The sequence below is a fragment of the Equus przewalskii genome, chromosome 7, assembly GCF_037783145.1.
Source record: "Equus przewalskii isolate Varuska chromosome 7, EquPr2, whole genome shotgun sequence".
Lineage (NCBI taxonomy): Eukaryota > Metazoa > Chordata > Mammalia > Perissodactyla > Equidae > Equus > Equus przewalskii.
Genome location: NC_091837.1, coordinates 54,574,498 through 54,594,747, shown reverse-complemented (window position 1 = coordinate 54,594,747; position 20,250 = coordinate 54,574,498). Strand labels below are relative to the sequence as shown.

The following is a 20,250-nucleotide window of genomic DNA, read 5'->3' as shown; positions in this document are numbered from 1 at the left end:
TGGAGAAGGAGGGTGTTTTCATTGTCAAATTTTAAATTTGAACCATATGACCATATTACCTACACAATACATAAGTTTTTTAAAAAGTTAACCACCCATAGCCACTTGGGATAAATGGTCTGGTAGTTTGTTACAAAACAAAACATACAGGCACCCCTTGGCCCTGCAATACCAAGCCTATTTATTCAAGAGAAATGAAAACATATGTCCATTTATACAAGAATATTCATAAGGAATGTTTTCATAATAGCCTCAAACTGGAAATAACCCAGGTGTCCATTAACAAGAAAATAAATAAACTGTGGCATATTCCTACAATGGAATACTACATAGCAATAAACAAGAAAAAATTACTGATACATGCAACACCATGGATGAACCTCAAAGATGTACTGAGTGAAAGAAACCAGACACGACCGAGTACATCCTGTATAAGTCCACTTATATAAAGTTCTAGAATAGGCCCAATTGATGTATGGTAGAAAAAAAAAATCACAACGGTTGCCTATTAGGGTACACAGATGGGGATTTGCTGGCAAGGGGCATGAAGGAACTTTCTCAGGGTAATGAAAGTATTCTGTATCTTGAGAGGGGTTTGGGCTAAACATTTGTCAAAACTCAGTAAATGTTAGATCTAAGATCTGTGCATTTCGCCAAGTATGTAATTTACCTCTAAAAAAACATAAACAAATATTGGACTGTGATCAATACCATGCATGCTGATATGAGAAGGGATAGAGTGGTGATATTTGCACCCTACTATTAAATGCATCAAAAAATAATATGAATTGATGGATGAATTTAGGTATGTGTTAACGTGAGAGATAAAAGCAAATATAGCAAAATTAACAGTTGTAGAATTTAGGTAGTGGATAAACGGTGTTCATTGTACAATTCTTTCAGCTGTATGTTTGAAATTTTTTGTAATAAAACGTTGGGGAAAATTAATCATCTGCTATGATTTAATATTTCTTTACTTAACCATGTGTAACTTAACTTTACTATGACTTAAGTTGTCTTCACTCCTGAGAAAAATTCAGTTGGACAATTAGGAAGGGCAATGTTAGGAGGATGAAAGACCTGAAATTTTTAATAGGATGTGATTTGAGAGAAAAATTTTTTTTTTTTGAGGAAGATTAGCCCTGAGCTAACTGCTGCCAATCCTCCTCTTTTTGCTGAGGAAGAGTGGCCCTGAGCTAACATCCATGCCCATCTTCCTCTACTGTATATGTGGGACGCCTACCACAGCATGGCTTGACAAGCAGTGCATAGGTCCACACCAAGGATCTGAACCAGTGAACCCCAGGCCACCAAAGTGGGATGTGCAAACTCAACCGCCACACCACCAGGCCGGCCCCAAATGAGAATTGTGTTTGTTTGTTTGTTTGTTTGAGGAAGATTAGCCCTGAGCTAACATCCGTGCCCATCTTCCTCTACTTTATATGTGGGACACCTACCACAGCATGGCTTGCCAAGCGGTGCCATGTCCGCACCCGGGATCCAAACCGGTGAACTCCCGGCCACCAAAGCGGAACATGGGCACTTAACCGCTGCGCCACTGGGCCGCCCCGAGAAAAATATTTTTAAAAATATATTTTTAATGGCATCCAAATTCAGTGTGAGGAAAAGATTACATTGCATTTATGATTATTTAAATAAATTTCAAGAGCACAGAATGATTTGAAATATAAGGCCAAGAGAGAAAATACAAAATTAAAAAAAATTAATTTATGTGGCTTTTAGCAAGAACAGTTATTCCATGGTCATAACGAAGAGTTTATGACAGAAAACATAAACCTGCACGAATCTTCCAAGCCCCACCCATATACACATGCATTCACTGGCGAAATTTTTGGTAATAGCTTACTATTGCCGGGCTGTGTTCAACATGCAAGAGATGAGACCATGTCTAAGGTCCCTGCTCTCAGTGTTCTGGAAGGGGGAGAGAGGAAATACGCGGGTAAACAAATAGACTGGCAAATAATAAATGCTCTGAGAAAAACAAAATAGTTGACAATAAAAATAGAGTGGGTGGGGCGGAGGGAGCAGTCAGATGGGTGGTCCCTGAGATGATATTTGAAGGCACCAGTCTTGGGAAGATCTGGGAATGGTTTTCCAAGCTGAAAACAAAAGGTACAAAATTCAGGAACTATCTTACTGAGGTATAGAGAGCCAGCATGGCTGAAATGTTGGGGGCCCCCAGGAGAGGAATCGGAGATGTGTGGGATAGTGAAGTAGGTAGGAGATGAACCATAAAGCCACAGCTAAGAGTGCTAGGAAGGCAACAGAGGGTTTTAAACAGGAGGGTGACATGACTTGATTTACATTATATAGATCACTGGTTCCTGTGTGAAGAAAGGATTCCTGTGGTGCAAGAGCCACAGCGAGGAGCCCCGTTTTAAGTCCATTGTAAGGGTCAGTTCAAGAGAGGAGGGTGCTTAGACCGGCAGAGCAGCAGTAGACAAGGTAAGTGGACAGACAGATTTAGGATTTATTTTGGAAGTAGAGGCAAAAGGACTTATACTAAATGACGACAAATATATGCCCCACTATGCTAAGTGAAAGAAGTCAAACACAAGACTACTTACTATATAATTCCAAAACTTAGTGACAGACAGCAGATAGGGTTGCCTGGGGCTGGGGGCTTTTGCAGAGGGAATTGATTGCAAAGGATTTGGGGGAACTTTTCAGGGTAATAGAACTAACTGTTCTAGGTATTGTTTGTGGTGGTGATAATAGGGTTGTTTACAATTACCAAAATTCATCAACCTGTACACTATGTGTGAATTGTACTGTATCGCCTCATAAAGCTGAAAAATACAACACAACAAGACGAAAATGCCACAGTGACACCAGGTCAGTAACAGTAACACTGCACGATGACCAGAGAAACATACACATTACAGAACCATTCAGAATCTTGCAGGCCTCCCTCCTACACAGCCCCAGGCACATAGTAGCTACTCAGTAAACCACCAGTAAACTGAAATAACTAAATCGGTTGTGGGGAATTTCCCAAAGAATTTTCTGGGCAGGGCCCAACGTTCCCATTAATAAATAAGAGTGTTGTGTCCTTCTGGGAGGACCCAAGGGATGGAAATGGTCAGAAACCTAAGAGAATAAGGGATTTCCATTTGTCTGCCCCCTCCCCCCTCCATAAGGTGGTTGAAAATGACGAGTTATAAAAGACATGATCAAAATAAGGAGAATTTAGATGAAAGATAGAAGCTGAGGATGGAAGTCAATTCATTTTTTTTAGACTGGTTCAATGTTTTCAAAAATTTGGAATGAGTTTCCAAAAATTCGGGAAAAAAAATGGCAATTGCTTTAAAATCAGATTTTATACATAAACCCAAATTTCTGGCTTCTCTTGAAAAGCTATCAGCTGCAATTCTGGACTCACAGTCTTGAGTGGCTACACGGGTTGGTGCCCCTTCCTGTGAGGTATGCACCCTCCACATTCATTTACATCACCTGCCTCCCTCCTGTTGAGTTGGCAGCTCCTGAAGAAATCAATCAGGAACTAGATAATGACCAAGAACTCAGAAACCAGCTGGAAACTTAATTAGCCCAGTCCCATTGGTTATTTTATTAACCTCATTCTCTTTCCCTAAATTAAGTGATTAGCAATAAAACCCTTTTAATGAAGAGGGGAGCAAAGGACTGGAGCAAAGGGAGAAAGGGGTGCTGAGGACATGGGCTGAAATGATGGATCCAATCTTAAGAGGACAGCTGAACCCTAAGAGGATGGGATGCATGAGCGACTCCACAGGGCCTAGGGCTAGACAGACAAAAGAAGTATCCAGACATTGTCCCTAAATGTGGTTCTGGAAGGAGCTGTTGGCAACATGTGACTGAACTAAGCTTTTACTTATGTTCTTGACACTAGGCTGCCTCACTGTGGGTATGCCACTACAAAGCAGAATTAAAATCTTGAGCTGGCTTGGGGAGCTTGAAAATGTAAACAGAATGGGGGCAGCTGCTATTGTTATTCAAAGTGACAATAAGAGTCTCAGGCTAAAATATTCCAATATAGGGCAATAAACACACACACCAACATACCCACTCACTCTTCACCAATGATGAGTCAGCCTGGAGAGGCCCAAGTGCAGCTATTCTTAGAGCATAGGCCCTCCAGCTACACCCTGCCCCTCAAGATTTCCTCATCGTGTTCATGTGTTCAATTAGGTTACACTCAAAGTCCATCCTGGGAAGCTTTCAGCCTCCAAATATTGACTCTGCATATCCCTACACTCCATTATGTGTTGATTTTAATTTTAGCCCCCTAGGGAAAATTTTATTTCCTTTAACCTAAAATCTTAGAAGGGTGCCTCTACAACTCTCAAACACGGTCCTCAACGTACTTTATCTTATTGCCAATTAAATAGGATTATCTAAGGCTATACTTTTAAAAGTGGATATAAATCACCTGGGTATCTTGTTAAAATGCAGATTCTGATTTAGATTTGAGGTGGGGCCTGAGATTCTGCAGTGGGGGCTGGTCCAAGGACCAGTAGCCAGGTTCTAAGGAGAATCTCAGCATAAAACTCAATCTGCTACATCATGTAGGTTCTGTTTGTTAGAGAATACATAACTTAAGAGGTCACTAATATTTAATTTGCCTATGACAACCCTAATGTTGCTAAGTAAACACGGAGCCGTCCAACCACCAGAGGAAGCTTAATTACGTCTTTCTGAAATTCTCAGTAATACAGGCACAGATGAGTAAGTGTATAAAAGGAATGGATTTCAAAAACTATCATGAACTCCTATCTATTACTATTAATAGCATCAGCTGGCTGGCACCATGGAGTGGTTATTCCCACTTGAGGGGTGTTCACCAAAGTATGCAAACTGCATTTTGCTTTAGAGCTATTCTTTAATTCCCCTACTAAGTGCCAGACCTCACAGCAGAGGCAACATGGAAAGTAGCATTTCTTTATTAGAGCAATGGCTCTCAGGGGTTTTTGGACCTTGATAGTACAAAAGACTCCACTCGTCCTATTATAAGCGACACCTACCCAAGTATTTTAGGATGAGGAGACATTCTATATACATTTGTTTTAGCATCAGTGGCATGGATGGTACAGATTTAAACCGCAAAGCTTTGTCTTCAAGTCAAATCACAGGTCATGTTATGTCAATGATAACTTGCTAGGAGATGAGAACTACAACCTCGCACTACCTCAATTCAGCTACCCGCATCTATGCTCATTTAATACTCTACATTCTGTTAAATGGATGAACTGTCCATTGTCCTAGCTAAGGCCAAGCTCCCCAGTGTAAATCCTTGCACTTCTCCCCTACTCAAAGGCATTGCTCCTGCAATTCTCTCCTCTCTCCTGTGCATCAATTTTTCCCTCACTATGGGTTCATTTCCATTAGCATACAAAATTCTTCTTCTCTTAAAAGAAAACTCTCTTGATCCCACTTCTTCCAGCTATTGTCCCAGTTTCTCTCCTTCCTTTTGCCTCTCAACTTGATGATAAGATGATAACTTGATGATATCCTCCCTGTCTCTAATAGGTTCCTCTGATCGCTTGTGAACGCACTCCAATTAGGCTTTGGAACCCACCATTCCATTGAAACTGCTCTTCTCAAGGTCACCAATAGTCTCCACAGTACTAAATCTAATAGTCAGTTCTCAGTCTTCAACTACTTGACCTTTAAGTGGCAGTGGATTCAGTGCAGCCCTCTTCCCTCAAAAATACTTCTTGCACTCACTGGGCCTCCGGGACACCAGATGGTTTCCTTCTTACCCCTTTGGCTGTTGCCTTTCTGGTTTTCAGGTCCCAGCTTCTAAAAGTTGGTGTGCACCACTGCTCAGTCCTTGGACCTCTATTCTTTTCTAACTATACCTACTCCTTGACAAACTCATCCAGTCCCCTGGATTTATATCAAGTACATGCTTACGATTCCCAATTTTACTTATCTACAGCCCAGATCTTCCTCTGAACTGCAGACTCAGATATCCAATTGCCTACTCAACATCTCCTCTTGGCTGTGCCAAACTTGACTTGTCGGTAACTGAACTCCTGACTTAACCCTGATCCTCATCCTGTCCTCTCAGTCTTTCCCATCTCAGTTAGGACAACTCCAGCCTTAGCTCAGGCCAAGGAAGAACTCTGCAGTCATCCTCGATTCCTCACTTTCTCCCAACTCCACACTGAATCCATCTTGTTAGCTATACCTTCAACTATATCTGAAATCCTACCCTTTTCACCACCTCTACCATTTCCGTGCACGTCCTGGTGTCTCTCAACTGGATTATTGCAATGGCCTCCTAACTCACCCTGCTCATCCTGCTCTTCCCACTACAGTGTATTCTCAACATAGCAGCCAGAGGGATTCTTCTAAATCAGCTCATGCCATGACTGCTCAAAATCCTCACTCAAAGAAAAAACCAAACTTCTTAAAAAAGCCCTCAGACCCCATACAACTGCCCCTCATTCACCTGGCTCAGCCAAACTAGCTTCCTTAACCTCTAACTTCCTGTAGACCAAGGCTGCTCAAAATGAGGCCCTGTTTATCAATAGCTCATGCTTAATTAAGGACAGAAATTGAGAGAAGTGTTTATAAACCTGCATAGAAATCTGACAGAGTAATTTTATGTCAGTTGAATCTAATAATATATATATATATATATAATTTTGGGTTTTTTTGGTGAGGAGGATTGGCCCTGAGTTAACATCCATTGCCAATCTTCCTCTTTTTGCTTGAGGAAGATTGTCCCTGAGCTAACATCTGTGCCAATCTTCCTCTATTTTGTATGTGGGATGCCGCCACAGCATGGCTTAATGAGCAGTGCATAGGTCTGCACCCAGGCTGCCAAAGCAGAGTGCACAAACTTAGCCACTCTGCCACCAGGCTGGCCTCCTAATGATAAGTTTTACAATGAGAGCTTGTATTTTACATATCTTTCGTACTTTTAAATTTCCTTTTTCCATAGTACGTTTTTTATTTTACAAAAGTATTGATCTGTGATGGGCTAGAAATTAAAACAAAATAAAACAAAACAAGAAGACCTCACTGGTTCTTTACAACAGATAATTCAAGAAACACTGCTCTAAATATCCTAAAATCACAGCTCCCCTACATACTTCCTATCCTATTTCTTTGCCTTATTATTATTATTTTTTTTTTGGTGAGGAAGATTGCCCCTGAGCTAATATCTGTGCCAATATTCCTCTATTTTTTTGTATGTGAGATGCCGCTACTGCGTGGCTTGACATGTGGTATGTAGATCTGCACCTGGGATCCAAACCCGTGAAGCGCGGGCCACTGAAGTGGAGTGTGTGAACCTAACCACTACGCCACCGGACCAGCCCTTCTTTGCCTTATTTTTTAAATCTTAACACCTATGGCTATATAACAAACTATATACTTAACACTCATATCTTGTTTATTGTCCATCTTCCCCATGAGAATGCAAGCTCCAAGAGGATAGCATTTGGGTCTATGTGCTCAGCACAGAGCAGGAGATGTTTGCTGGATCAATAAATGAATGCACCTCATATCATGGTCAATCCAATCAAACAACCCAAAACAATAATGACAAAGCTAAATGAAGAACGACTTTAATTTAAAGAAAATTGTGTGGATTCCTGCTGTCTGCTTGAGCAACATATAGTCCATGGTTGCCCCACAGCCAGACTTCTTAGTAGAATTCTGAAGGACCATCTAGCAAAGCCTGATAATGATCTAACTTTTGTTTTTGATAACCAGATTTTAATAACCCTTAAAAATTCATGGGACGGATGTGATGGTTAGTCTTACGTGTCCACTTGGCTGGGCTATAGTACTCAGTTATTTAATCAAACACTTATCCAGGTGTTGTTGTGAAGTTCTTCTATTGATATGGTTAACATCTATAATCAGTTGAATTTTACCAAAGAGATTATCCTCAGTAATGTAAACCAATTTCTTCAAATCAATCTTTCTCTCTCTGCCCATACAAATATCCTATTGGTTGTTTCTCTGGAGAGCCCTTACTAACAGATAATACACAAGTAGGTAACAAATATGTATAATAAATAATAGGATAAGTAGCTTTAACCTAGGTTAAAAAAGAAGTCTTTGCAATTGCACATCTCCCATAAGAATGGAATGAAAGTACTGTGGGGGGGGGGGGTGGCAAAATGGGTGAAGGGGGTCAAAAGTTACAAACTTACAGTTATAAAATAAATAAGTCCTGGGGATGTAATGTACAGCATGGTGACTATAGTTAATAAAACTATATTGCATATTTGAAAGTTGCTAAGAGAGTAGATCTTAAAAGTTCTTATCACAAGAAAAAAACTTTTGTAACTAGGTGTGGTGACAGATGTAAACTAAACTTTTTGTGATGATCACTTCACAATATATACAAATATAAAAATCATTATGTTGTATACCTGAAGCTAACATAATATGTCAATTATACCTCAAAAAAATTTTTTTAATAAAATAGACTAAAATTCAAAAAAAAAAAGAATGAAAGCACTAGTGTATATTTCTGAGTCAGTTTAAAACGCATCAGGAAACTCTCAGACTCTACTTAGAGAACCACTAATTTGGTGCAGGCTTTCCTGCCCATACTTGACCACAAATGAAATGTTTTAATCCATTTACCTGAAAGCATTTCAGAATTATTCTCAAGTTTCACTTAAAAAATTAGGCAAACTCTGGGAGTTAGAACAACTTAATCCAACTCAGTTCAACGGAGATGCGGCTTTTTGTACCTTATAACATGTATGCTCCAGTTTGTACTTAGGCCCATTCACAACCTCTTAATCCTTTTAGATAACTCCCTTAGCTCTGACCTCTTTCCCCAAACCCACTCTCCCAGTGTCTCTGGGATATTTCCATTCCCTATCAGACTACTGTACATTCAACAGGCCCAAACATGAGTTCATTAACTTCCTCCTGAGCTAAACTCCGCCCCTCTTTATCTCTGTCACCTGTTTGGGAGTTGTCTTTGATTTCTTTCTTCCCCTATATCTACCATATCCAATCAGAAAGCAAATTTCTTTGCACATGTCTTCTAAATGTAAATCAGACTCTCTTTCAGTTTCATTTATACAGCTTCAACTTATCTTCTCCCTCCTTCCTAGCTCGCTGATGACAGAAGAGAAGGCAGAGGCAGCAAGTCTTTCCCCAAATCTATTTTGACAACTGATACAGTGATATGAATAAAAGTCAATGTGAAATGACAGAACATTAAAATGGAACTTCTTAAAGTCCACCAAAGGAAAAAGAACTAAGCTAAAAGTAAGGCTATCTAGCACACCTTGGAAATGTGATAGATCTATCTTTGGTGGCTCAGTTTTATTCCAAAGAAAATACAGAGATAAGAAATAATCCAATTCATGGGTTTTTGCTTTGTAGAATGACTTTGAAGGAGACAGAAATTATGTTTTAAGCCTTTATTATGGGCTACTTTTACATTTCAAATACTCATAAAAATTCCATTACTCACACTATTTAAAAATGAAGAAACTGAGATTCAAAGACATTAAGCAATGTGATGGTCACACAGCTGGTTGAAGGCAGTTGAATTTCAAATCCTGCTCTCTATCATGCCCACTGTTTCTACTGCAACACTGCAATTTACTAAATGCTTTATACCTATTGCTTCTTCAAGGTATTGTTGCCATTCTTATACTTGCTTGATTTGAAATAGGTTTATAAACAGAAAGCATAAAAAACCTAGTTCAACAAGTTTGGAAATTAGCTTCAATGTGAGATAATATAGAGGGGTTTCATTCGCCTTTCTTCATTTTCCAATTTAAGTTCCATGGAAGAAAGTAATTCATTTAGGAAGTACAAATGGTGTTTACAGCGCTCACCATCTCCAGTGCATAAGGGACTCTAGTTAACATTTATAAAGCGGAAGGGCCCCAAGTAAATTTGCCAAAAGGAGGAATATGGAAACTCTGTGCGAGGCCAGAACAATGGACATAGATTTGTCAAAACAAAGAACAGTAAAGTGAGGGAAGGCAATTCATCCAGCCCTTGCTGTGCTACTTTACGACTATTTTTCCAGTTGCTGGTTTCCTATTTACTCTAACAAAGAGAACATTTTGCAAATTTATATTACCCTTTAGCAGAAGCAAAAACACTGCAAACTGTAAATTATAGCATTCAAAATACAAAGCGGGGAACACAATCTCCAATCAGATACCAATTTCCAACAGCAAAGCTGCCTAATTCAGTTCTACAAAAGGAATCTTCAACTTGATGCCCATTGTGCATCTTGGGTGCCACTTTAAAGTGTTAATGTTAACACAGAGGTTATCACTGCCCTGAACTAGTCGATATGCTTTATACTGTTACACAACAATATCAGGGCTTCCATATGTCAATGAGCTACATCTGGACAGCTGGGAAAAAAGATCGTAGGTAAATGAGCCCTGAGTTTAAAGTAGGAAGCTGAAACAGCAGGCCCTGAAAATACAGCCACAAAATAACGCCCAGGCACTCTTTATTTAAACATTGTGTGGGCTGCAGATTTTTCTCCCTGGCTCACGGCCGGGCTTCTCAGTGGTGAAAAATGCTTCTCAGGCACTAAACTACAGGTGTCAAGGACCACCTAAGTCCTTTTGAAAACATTCTGTGCACTTGCACTTACAATATGGTACTTCTTTTTTCCTAGGAAGCCACAAGCACTTACTAGCCATTGTGGTATTGCCCTGGCTCTTCAGCAAATTTGCTAGTCGGCCGTCCAAAGACATTAAGTGGGCTTCCGCTCTTGCTCTATGCAACCCCGCCCCTACACACACACACATACACACACTCAGTCACACACCCGTGCATTCACGAAAAGAAAGCTTCTAAGTAAACAGAGAACACAATTTCACAGATCCTACTCCCACTACTGTACTAGTTACTCAAGCACACATTGAGGACGTGCCAATTTTATATAGAGATTCTGTTTTTCAACTTTTCTTTGAAACTACCCTAACAGCGAATTTTAAACAGTTCGCGGTTTTTAAGACAGTTATTTTTATTTCTACTTTCCAGCCATTTGGGGAGGCGGAGCGTAAGGCAGGTAGTCTGCAACCTCCTGCCCCTTCGTGGCTGGGTTTTAAACGGCTACATTCACGGGCTTGCTGCCAACGTTCAAGCCCCAGACTCCACCCTGACAGGTTGTTAAACTCTAACGACTGACACAAAGTCACTTAGACGTTCCAGTTTGACAATCTTTGAGGGATCTGCGTGTCTGTACTGAGAAAGGGAGATGGGGGTGGAAAGACAGTTTGCACAGTTCCTTGTTTGCTCAAGAGACGAGCCTCAGTGAGCGTTCTGGAACACGTGCACACAGCCAGGAAAACAAAACCGACCCGGGGGTGAGAGGGTGGGGGGTAAGCACCGCTCGATTAACCGAGTTCAGCGGGATAACTGCTTTGCTGGGGCCCGCTGCTTTGCGCCTAGGCGGCTGCGAGTTCTCCTGCAAAGCCCACCCTCCCCAGCCCTGGCTCCCTGTGGGTCCCGCCCCTGGGATGCCCATTCAGGGGCTCCACACCTGGACTTCGGAAGGAGGCAGTTTTAGTGGGACTGCAGGGCCCGCTCGTTGCCGTTTTCTCCTCCTGAAATCCTGTGTCACCTTCCAACTGGGCATTTTTCCCGTGGCCCGCATTCGACGGGTCCAGGTTTCTCCCTGCAGCAGTTTCTCCCAAGTGCTGCCTTCTGAAACCGCCCTCCCCTGCCCATGCCTTCAGCTCCCCCAACACACCGCCCTCCCCAGCGGGTGGGCACGCAAATCGAGCTCCCCTAGCACTTACACGTGGCCACAGCGGGTCCGGACAGGCTGGTGCAACACCTCGAGGCACACAGAGCAGTCAAAGGACGTGACGGGCAGCTCAGGGTCCCTTCTGCGCTCCAGGGCCCGCGGGGTGGCCGAGGCGGGCGCGGATTTGCCGCTATCGCTGCTCAGCACGGAGCCCATCGCGGCGCCTCTCGCCCAGCCAGCTGCCAAGAGCTCCGCGCCTGCTGCCGGGTTGTTTTGTTGTCCTACGAGGGAGGAAGGAAGTCCCGGCCCAGCTGCGATCGCCGCCTCCCTGCGCGCCCCGCTAGCGCAGCCTGGAAGCAGCCTCGGCCGCGGCGCCCAACCTCGCTCTAGGGCAGGCGGAGCGCGCGGCCGCGCGTCTGAAATTGTCTCTCGCTTGGTGCCTTGCCGGAGGCGCGGAGACGGAGGCGGCGACCGCGCGGTGCGCGCCGTAGCGTCTCGTGGTCCTGCGAGGATTGAAACCTGAAACCTCAACTGCAGAGCAGAGGACCTGGGCCGCCAGTGAAGCTTCTAGGTTATCGCACATCCTTCTTCCCCACTGTGGCAAGTTAAGGAAAGTGCGGGCCTGGTCGTCTTTATGAGAATCCGAGATCACTTACTTGTAAGGGGATGGTCCTGTCGGTCCCGCGTTGTTGTAATCATAACAAACTACAGAGATGATCTATGATTGAGCGTCCCTTAATCACTACTTCGGCCATCTAATCCATACTCCAGGAATGGAGAGGTAGCATGGGGGAGTGCAGAGAGTTCTGGAGGTCTGGATTCTGATCCTAGCTCTAGGACAGGGATTCTAATGCTAGATTCTATGACCCCTAGTTTCCTCGGGTCAGGATCTCTTGATTTTGTTTGTAAAATCCCCCATCCTCTTTTTAAACCGGACTAAATATGTCACTTATTAATTCACGCATTTGATAAGACTTATTTAGTGCCCACTGCATGCCAGACTGTGTTCTGGTGATGGGGTCACAATTCCTAACAAGCAAGCGAAATCCCGGTTCTCACATCTATTTTGAGATAACTATAGATTCATAGGCTTATTATTGAGAAATAATACACACATTCAATATGTACATACAATAACATGTAATACAATAACTCATCATAATCCCATAAACTTCACCTGGTTTCCCCCAGACTTTACTTTTAATAAGAAGATATAAGTAATTATCAAAGAAATAAATGAACAAGATCATTTCAGATGGTAAGAGCCCTGAACAAGATAAAACAGGAGTGAGGATAAGGGAGAAGGATAAGATCAGAGAAGACTTTTTGGATGAGGTGACATTTGAGCAGTCATGAACAAGGAAAAGGAGTCAGCCATTCAGTGATTTAGGAAAAAGCTTGCTAGGCACTGGGACTGGTGGGTGAGGCAGGAACAAAGAACAGAAAGAAGCCCTGTGGAGCTGGAGCACAGGAGAGGAGTAGGGTAGATGGGATGAGAGGAGGTTGGAGAGGGGCCTGATCATATCCAATCTTACAGGCCAGGACTAAGAGTTTGGATTTATTCCAGGTGCCATGATTTGATTTACTCTGACTGCTGTGTGGTTTCAAAAAGACAGGAACAAGATAAAAATGGTAGCAGAGAAACTGGTTAGGGGGCTACCAAACTAGTCCAAGTGAGGATGATAATGGTTCGAACCAGGAAGATATCAGGGTAGGAAGGTGAGAGGTGGACAGGTTTGGAATATATTTGGGCGAAAAACCTGAAAGGGCTTGCTAATGAGTTGGATATAGGAGTGAAGAAAAGACAGCCATTCCCATCTTTAAAAGAAAAACAAAAACCTTCCTTGGATCCCACATGTCCCTCAGCTCCTGCCCTGTGTCCTCTTGAAGGCCAAATTTCTTGACTTGATTCTCTACCTTTCATGTCTCCATTTCTTAATTATCCTCTCTTTATCAAGACCAACCTGGGTTCTGAATCAACCACTCCACCTCCATCTGTCCCAAAACTGCTTCATCACCAGTGGCCTTTGTGTGGCTAAATCCAATCAACTCTCTTTAGTTCTGTTCTTGCGTGACATCTCAACTATATCTGTCAGTGTTGACCGCTCCCTCCTTGTAGAAACTCGCCTTGGCTTTCCTTCTTTCTTTCTGCCTGTTCTTAGTCTCCTTCGCTGGACTTTCCTTCTCCTGGAAAAGCTAAGTGCTGGAGATCCTAGGATTCTGTCTTAATATCTTTTCCCTTCTCATTCCTCCCTCCCTCCTTAAGAATCTCAAAAATCGTGTAGATTCTGTTACCATCAAGATTCCAAAGACTTTCCAGTCTTTATCTCTACTCTAGGTTACTCAAGTGCTCAAGTGCTGTCCTGACATAACCACCTGGTTGCTTCAGGCACCTTCAGCTCAACCTGTGCAACAATGAACTCATTACCATAACCTCCCACCAGTTCCACCTGCAGCTGTTTATCCGTCTCTTGGTCAATGGCACTACAATCTACCTGGTAGCTCAGTCCAGACACCTGGGAACCATCCTGATGTCTTTCTCTTCCTCATTCACATTGAAGCAATCACAGTCACGATGACAATTCTGCCTCCAGTGGATCTCTCAGTAGTTCTTGAATTGTTTCCTTTTTTCTATTCCCATAGCCAGCTACAACTCACTTTAAATCGTTGCGTCCTTTCTTGTCACCTGTTGCAATAGTTCCCATCTACTCCACCTGCATCTGCTATTGCCACTGTCCAATCTATTCTCCACATTGCAACTAAAGAGACCTTTTGAAAGGCAAATATCTTATGTCATCTCATGCTCAGAACACTTTAATGGCTGTCTATGACCCTTAGGATTAGATTCCAAATCCTTAACATGATCCACAAAGCCCTGGATGATTTTATTCCTTCAATAACTATAATCAGTTAAGATACCTTTGGCGACAGGGAATAGAAATTCAACTGAAAGTGCCTTTATCAATAGGGACATTTATTATCTAATATGGTAAATTAGTCCAGAGGTAAGAGGTTACAGAGTTGGCTCAGCAGTTCAATAATGTCCTCAAGGTCTCAGCCCCTTGCTATCCCCGATGTGTCAGAAATGTCTTGCTGATGGCAGAAAGATGGCAGGAACTACTCCAATAATTACTTCTACACACAACAATCTCCAAAAACAGAAAGGAAAGGTAGGGTTTCCTCCTTCTACCTCTCTGTCCTTTTAAATGGTAGGGAAATATTTCCTAAAGGCCTTCTTCTGAAGACTTCCTCTTACATCTTATTGGTCCAAATTGGACCCCATGACCATTCTTAAACTGGTCACCAGCAAAAGGCAATGAGAGTACTCTGATTGGCTTATATTCCTAATTTATCCCATAGGGGTTGGCACTTCAGTTATCTGGCAATACAGTTAGGGGTTCTTTTACCAAGAAGGAAGGAGATAAGGTGATTGGATAAACCAACAATAGGGTCTCCCAAAACAACTATTTTTGGCCTATCTGCTTTCACTCTCTTATTCTGCATGGTCCTAAATTTTTCTACATCTTTCAGTTCCCTGAGTGTACTAAGTTCTTTCTAACCTCAGAGCCTTTACATATGCTTTTTTTGCTCTGTCTGAATACTTCCTGCCAATACCCACCACTCTCAACTTCTTCCAACTCAAATTCCAGGTTTTAATTTGAAGACCACATCCAGCTCATATTATCTTCTTGATTCTCTCATAGCCTGCTGTATTTGCCTTCCTATTTATTCTGCTTGTGGCTGCTCTAAGAGTTAGAGATAAAAGATGTAAAGTACCTGGCATGCAGGTGGTGGTACATATATTTATCCTTATATATGTAAGAATACTTAAATATCAATTCCATACTAATCTCACAAGGTGGATATTATTGTTCTCATTTTATTTATTTATTTATTTATTTTTTTGCTGAGGAAGATTCACCCTGAGCTAACATCTGTTGCCAATCTTCCTCTTTTTGCATGTGAGCTGCTGCCACAGTGTGGCCACTGACAGACGAGTGGTATAGGTCTGCACCTGGGAACCAAACCTGGGCTGCTGAAGTGGAGTGTGCCAAACCTAACCACTTGGCCACTGAGGCTGGCCCTTATTGTTACCGTTTTATAGGCTCAGAGCAAAGGTCATATAGCAAATAAGTGGCAGAACCATGTTTTCATTCTGGATCTTTTATTTTAAAATCCATGTGCTTTTCACTAAGGCACTTGTGTAGAGATGAGAAGCACTAAGAATCTTAGAAAAGAATAAGACAAAATTAAATAAAATAAGGCAGGAAAATGGGACCTGGGAGGATAGATGAAAATAAGCATCTGATATTATTTATAAGGCTCATTTAATGAACTTATAAAGATGACGACGATGATGATGATGGTAGTATCAGAGAATAAATTTATAATCCAGACTCTAGGCCCTAAAGTGCATCAAAACTATGGATTAGTATAAAGAAAATTTGAGAGCCATATAATCAACATCTCAGTATCAAGAAGGCTAATGGTTCTCTCAGTAAACCAAAAGGAGAGCACTACTGCCAGAAAAAAATATTTTACTTATTTAATTCCTTGTAGAGGCAATGAAAAGAAATGAATTTATAATTTCAAGTAGTGTTGAAGGTGTGAGAAAGACATCCTTATATTCTTTGAAATTTATTTTTCAAACAAAACACTTAGTGGAAACTTAAATGTCCATAATAAGGAGATGTATTTAAAGTATAGTAAATGTACTTAACAAATGATAGAGCAACATTAAAAAATGTCCAGCTCACCATTTTATGCCCATTTTCAGTATTTCATTTAAAAAATGCACGTAGGTGAAATGACATGCATATTTATTATAGTATTGTTTGTAATAGCAAAATATTAGAAATGTTTTAAATATCCACCAATAAAAGACTGATTAAATACATTATGGTACATCTTTACAAGGGAATACTATGCAGTCATTAAAAAGAAAGGTGGGGCCAGCCCTGTGGCTGAGTGGTTAAGTTCGCGCATTCTGCTGTGGCGGCCCCAGGTTTTGCTGGTTCAGATCCCAGGCATGGACATGGCGCCACTCGTCAGGCCACGCTGAGGTGGTGTCCCATGTGCCACACCTAGAAGGACCCACAACTATAATATACAACTATGTACTGGGGAGATTTGGGGAGAAAAAGCAGCAAGAAAAAAAAAGATTGGCAACACTTGTTAGCTCAGGTGCCAATATTTAAAAAAAGAAAGGCAACTCTATAACTATCCTCAGAGAAAGCTCTCCAACATATGTTACTAATTGGAAAGAGCTCTAGGAGCACAACTGTATATATTGTATACTATCATTCATATTTTTAAAACGTCTGTATGCGTGCATACATACATACATATATGTACATATGTATATATACAAATTTGTATGTACTGGTACATATGCATATTAATATCCTTGGAAAAATACATAAGAAATGAGTGAGTGTGGTTGCCTTGAGGGAGTGGAAGTAATTTTGGGGGAACAGGAGTGGGAAGAAAGAATTTTAATGTATGATTTTTTGCACATTTTGACATTTGTACTCTATGTATGCACTGCAATAGATAAAAATTAATAATTTTAACATACATATACCTTTTTTAACTCAATAATTCTAATCCTTGAAGCAATGTGTGCACAAACATGTGTGCAAGGAGGCATAAACAGGAATGTTCCTTGAAGCATTGTCTATCATCCCAAAAATATGCAACCAATAAAATTTCCATTCACAGGGGAGCGATTAAATATATTATGGCACATGCACACTGTGGAAGGCAATGCATTAATTAAAAAGAACAAGCATGGGGCCAGCCCAGGTGGCCTAGTGGTTAAGTTCAATGAGCTCTGCTTTGGTAGCCTGGGTTTGGTTCGTGGGTGCAGACCTACACTACTTGTGGCCATGCTGTGGCAGTGACCCATATGCAAAAAAGAAGATTGGCAACAGATGTTAGCTCAGGGCAAATCTTCCTCACCAAAAAAAGAAAAGGACAAGAAAAATTTTATAGCACTTAATTATGTATTAGGTATTAGTCGAAGTGCTTTATATGAGTTACTAATTTAATCCTCATGATAGACTTATGACATGGGTACCTATATTGTAATCCTGATTTTCCAGAGAAACAGAGGTGCAAATAGGTTAACAACTTGCCTCAGATCACCTTTATGGCAAGCAGAGCTGGGAATCCAACTCAAGAAATCTGGCCCTAAATGCCTATGAACTTAACCACTAGGCAATACTGGTTTTCTGTGGGATAATATGGAGGTATCTCTAAGCCGCTGCTAACTAAACAGGGATGTTATTGAAAAAAGGATGTCGTCGAAGAAAACAAAAATCAATATAAGATATACTTCTTATGGAGAAGAACCATTATGTATTTCTCCCTGAGGGAGGGCAGTGCAGTACATGTTCAGATCCTAGCTCCTTCTCTTGCTAACTGAGTGCCCTTGGCGAGTTACTTCATTGGTCTTAGTTTCCTCATTTGGAAAACATAGATAATGTCTACTTGTAGAACTGTTGTGAGACGTTGAATACAATAACATTGAAACCCTTGCTCCTTGCCGCACAGATGGTGTTAAGTAAGTGTTAGTTCTCTCTGACTTCATTCATTTGGCAAACATCCAATGAGGCCCTTCTATGTAGGCTCGTCACTTGACGTTGAGGGCACAATCAGAAGCAAGACGCCACAGAGGGGATAGTTGTTGCTTTGCCCAGCGTCTCCTCACCTTCTTCAGTAATAGCACTACACATTCTTTCTTTGGACAAATTGTCCTTTCCTCATCCCACGTGACTTTGGTGGGGCTGCCAATCAGAGTGTCTACTTTTTATCCCTCAGTGCCCTCCCCTGACACGAGTAAGAATTCCTGTTACTGTGATCTGCAGTGTCTGTCCTTCCTAAGTATAATTGATACACTTCCTTTTTATCTCCTAGCTATGCAGCATCTTACAATACTTCCTTTTCTTGATTAATTTATTCAGAGTTGAGTTCTGTTGCTTGCAACCAAACTCACTGATGTATTTATCCTGTGTTCACATCGCCTTTCATGGCTAGTAGGTAAGATGGACAGGAAAATAGCATTACATTTATAATTCAATATGATGAGACCCAATGATAGAGATCTACAAAGAGAAAGGGTATTGGTGCTGACTTTGCCGAGGGAAATGTAATGAAGGGGATGGGAAAGAAAGAACATTCTGGATAGAGGGATCCTGAAATGAAAGAAAGAAAGGCAGAGCATTCTGGATATAGGGGACTTGTGAGTACAGATAAAGAAGCAAGAAGCAGCATGCTTTGTTTGGAGAGTCTAGAAACAGTTCCTTGTTGCTGGAATTTTAAGCACACCGCAGGCAGTGAGGTGAGAGAAGACTGGAGGCCTAGGCAGAGATGAGGTTGTGCAAGCTATGTTTGACACGAGAAATATTTTCAACTTATTTCTCTGGCTTTGGTGGAGCCAATTAAGAGTTTAGGTAGAAGATTGACACTGCCATACCTTCAATTTTGACAAGTCATTCTGTTTATGTCAAGGGTTGTCAAACTTTATCTAGCATCAGGATCACCTGAGGAGCTTATTAAAATGGCCTCATTCTAAGATGTTTTAATTCAATGAGCCCGGAGTGAGCTATGGAAGCTGCATTTTTAACAGTCCCCCAGCTGGTTCTGATGCAAGGGTCAATGGACCATTCTTTGAGAAATACCGTTCCACATGAGAGGTGAGCAACAGATCTCTCAGGTTACTTTTTGACAACAGCAGAGATGTCAAATGCCAGGATAAAGTTACTTACATTCATCCTAACGTAATCTGTCCACAACCTTGGCTGTGCTTCCTCGATACTGGATGACATTACACTGGTAAATACCCTGGCACTGAAACATACATATTTCTGAATCTACAAAAACAATTTTTAAAAAATCCTATCTATAAACCTATCAAGAGTAATAAAGATTCACAGTATTCTACAGGAATACAAATGTCTGAGATGTGATCTTGAATAGTGTTCAGCACACCTCCACAATCTGAAGTGTCATTTGATGATAAAATGAGGCGCTTCTTCTTAAAGGACGGACTTCATCACAAATGACGGTCGGCTTCATTCACCACAAATGAAGTCTGCAGGACTTATGAGTTCACTGGGGTAAGCCATTCAAGGACCTGGGTCTTCTGCCCTTGTTTCAGCATAATTGGTTTTTCAAACGTGAATACTGTCCTTGGTTTTCCAGCTAGCCGATCTCACTGCTGTTTGTTGCTAGGGCTCCCAGATAGCATGTTGTGGGCAGCTATACCCATGTTATTCTGACTATTGCCATTTACTGCGTCTGTGGACAGGCACAAAGCCTATCCTGAAAGCATGCTCTCTTACTCCAGGAATAACTCCATGAAACATTTCTCTAACTTTCAGTGGGCAGCACAAGTAAGTAATGTCTGAACCAAATCCCACATTTGGGGTGTTCTACTTCAATGAACATGAAATCATGGCATGCCTAGAATGGGAAAGGATTATAGAGGGCATGTGACCCAGTTCTCTCATTTTGAAGATAAGTAAACTGATTCCCAA

At 41.4% G+C, this 20,250-nt stretch overlaps 1 protein-coding gene across 1 annotated transcript in view; it reads right to left on the bottom strand.

Moving 5' to 3' along the window:
- RNF125 (ring finger protein 125) overlaps positions 1-14,028 on the bottom strand; it is a 38,237-nt gene extending 24,209 nt beyond the window's left edge. Inside the window, exon 1 of the mRNA XM_008538888.2 lies at positions 11,763-14,028. Coding sequence (XP_008537110.1) covers positions 11,763-11,926 — 164 coding nt within the window. The 5' untranslated portion in view covers positions 11,927-14,028. The remainder of the gene's footprint in view (positions 1-11,762) is intronic.
- Between the last annotated feature and the right edge of the window lie 6,222 nt (positions 14,029-20,250).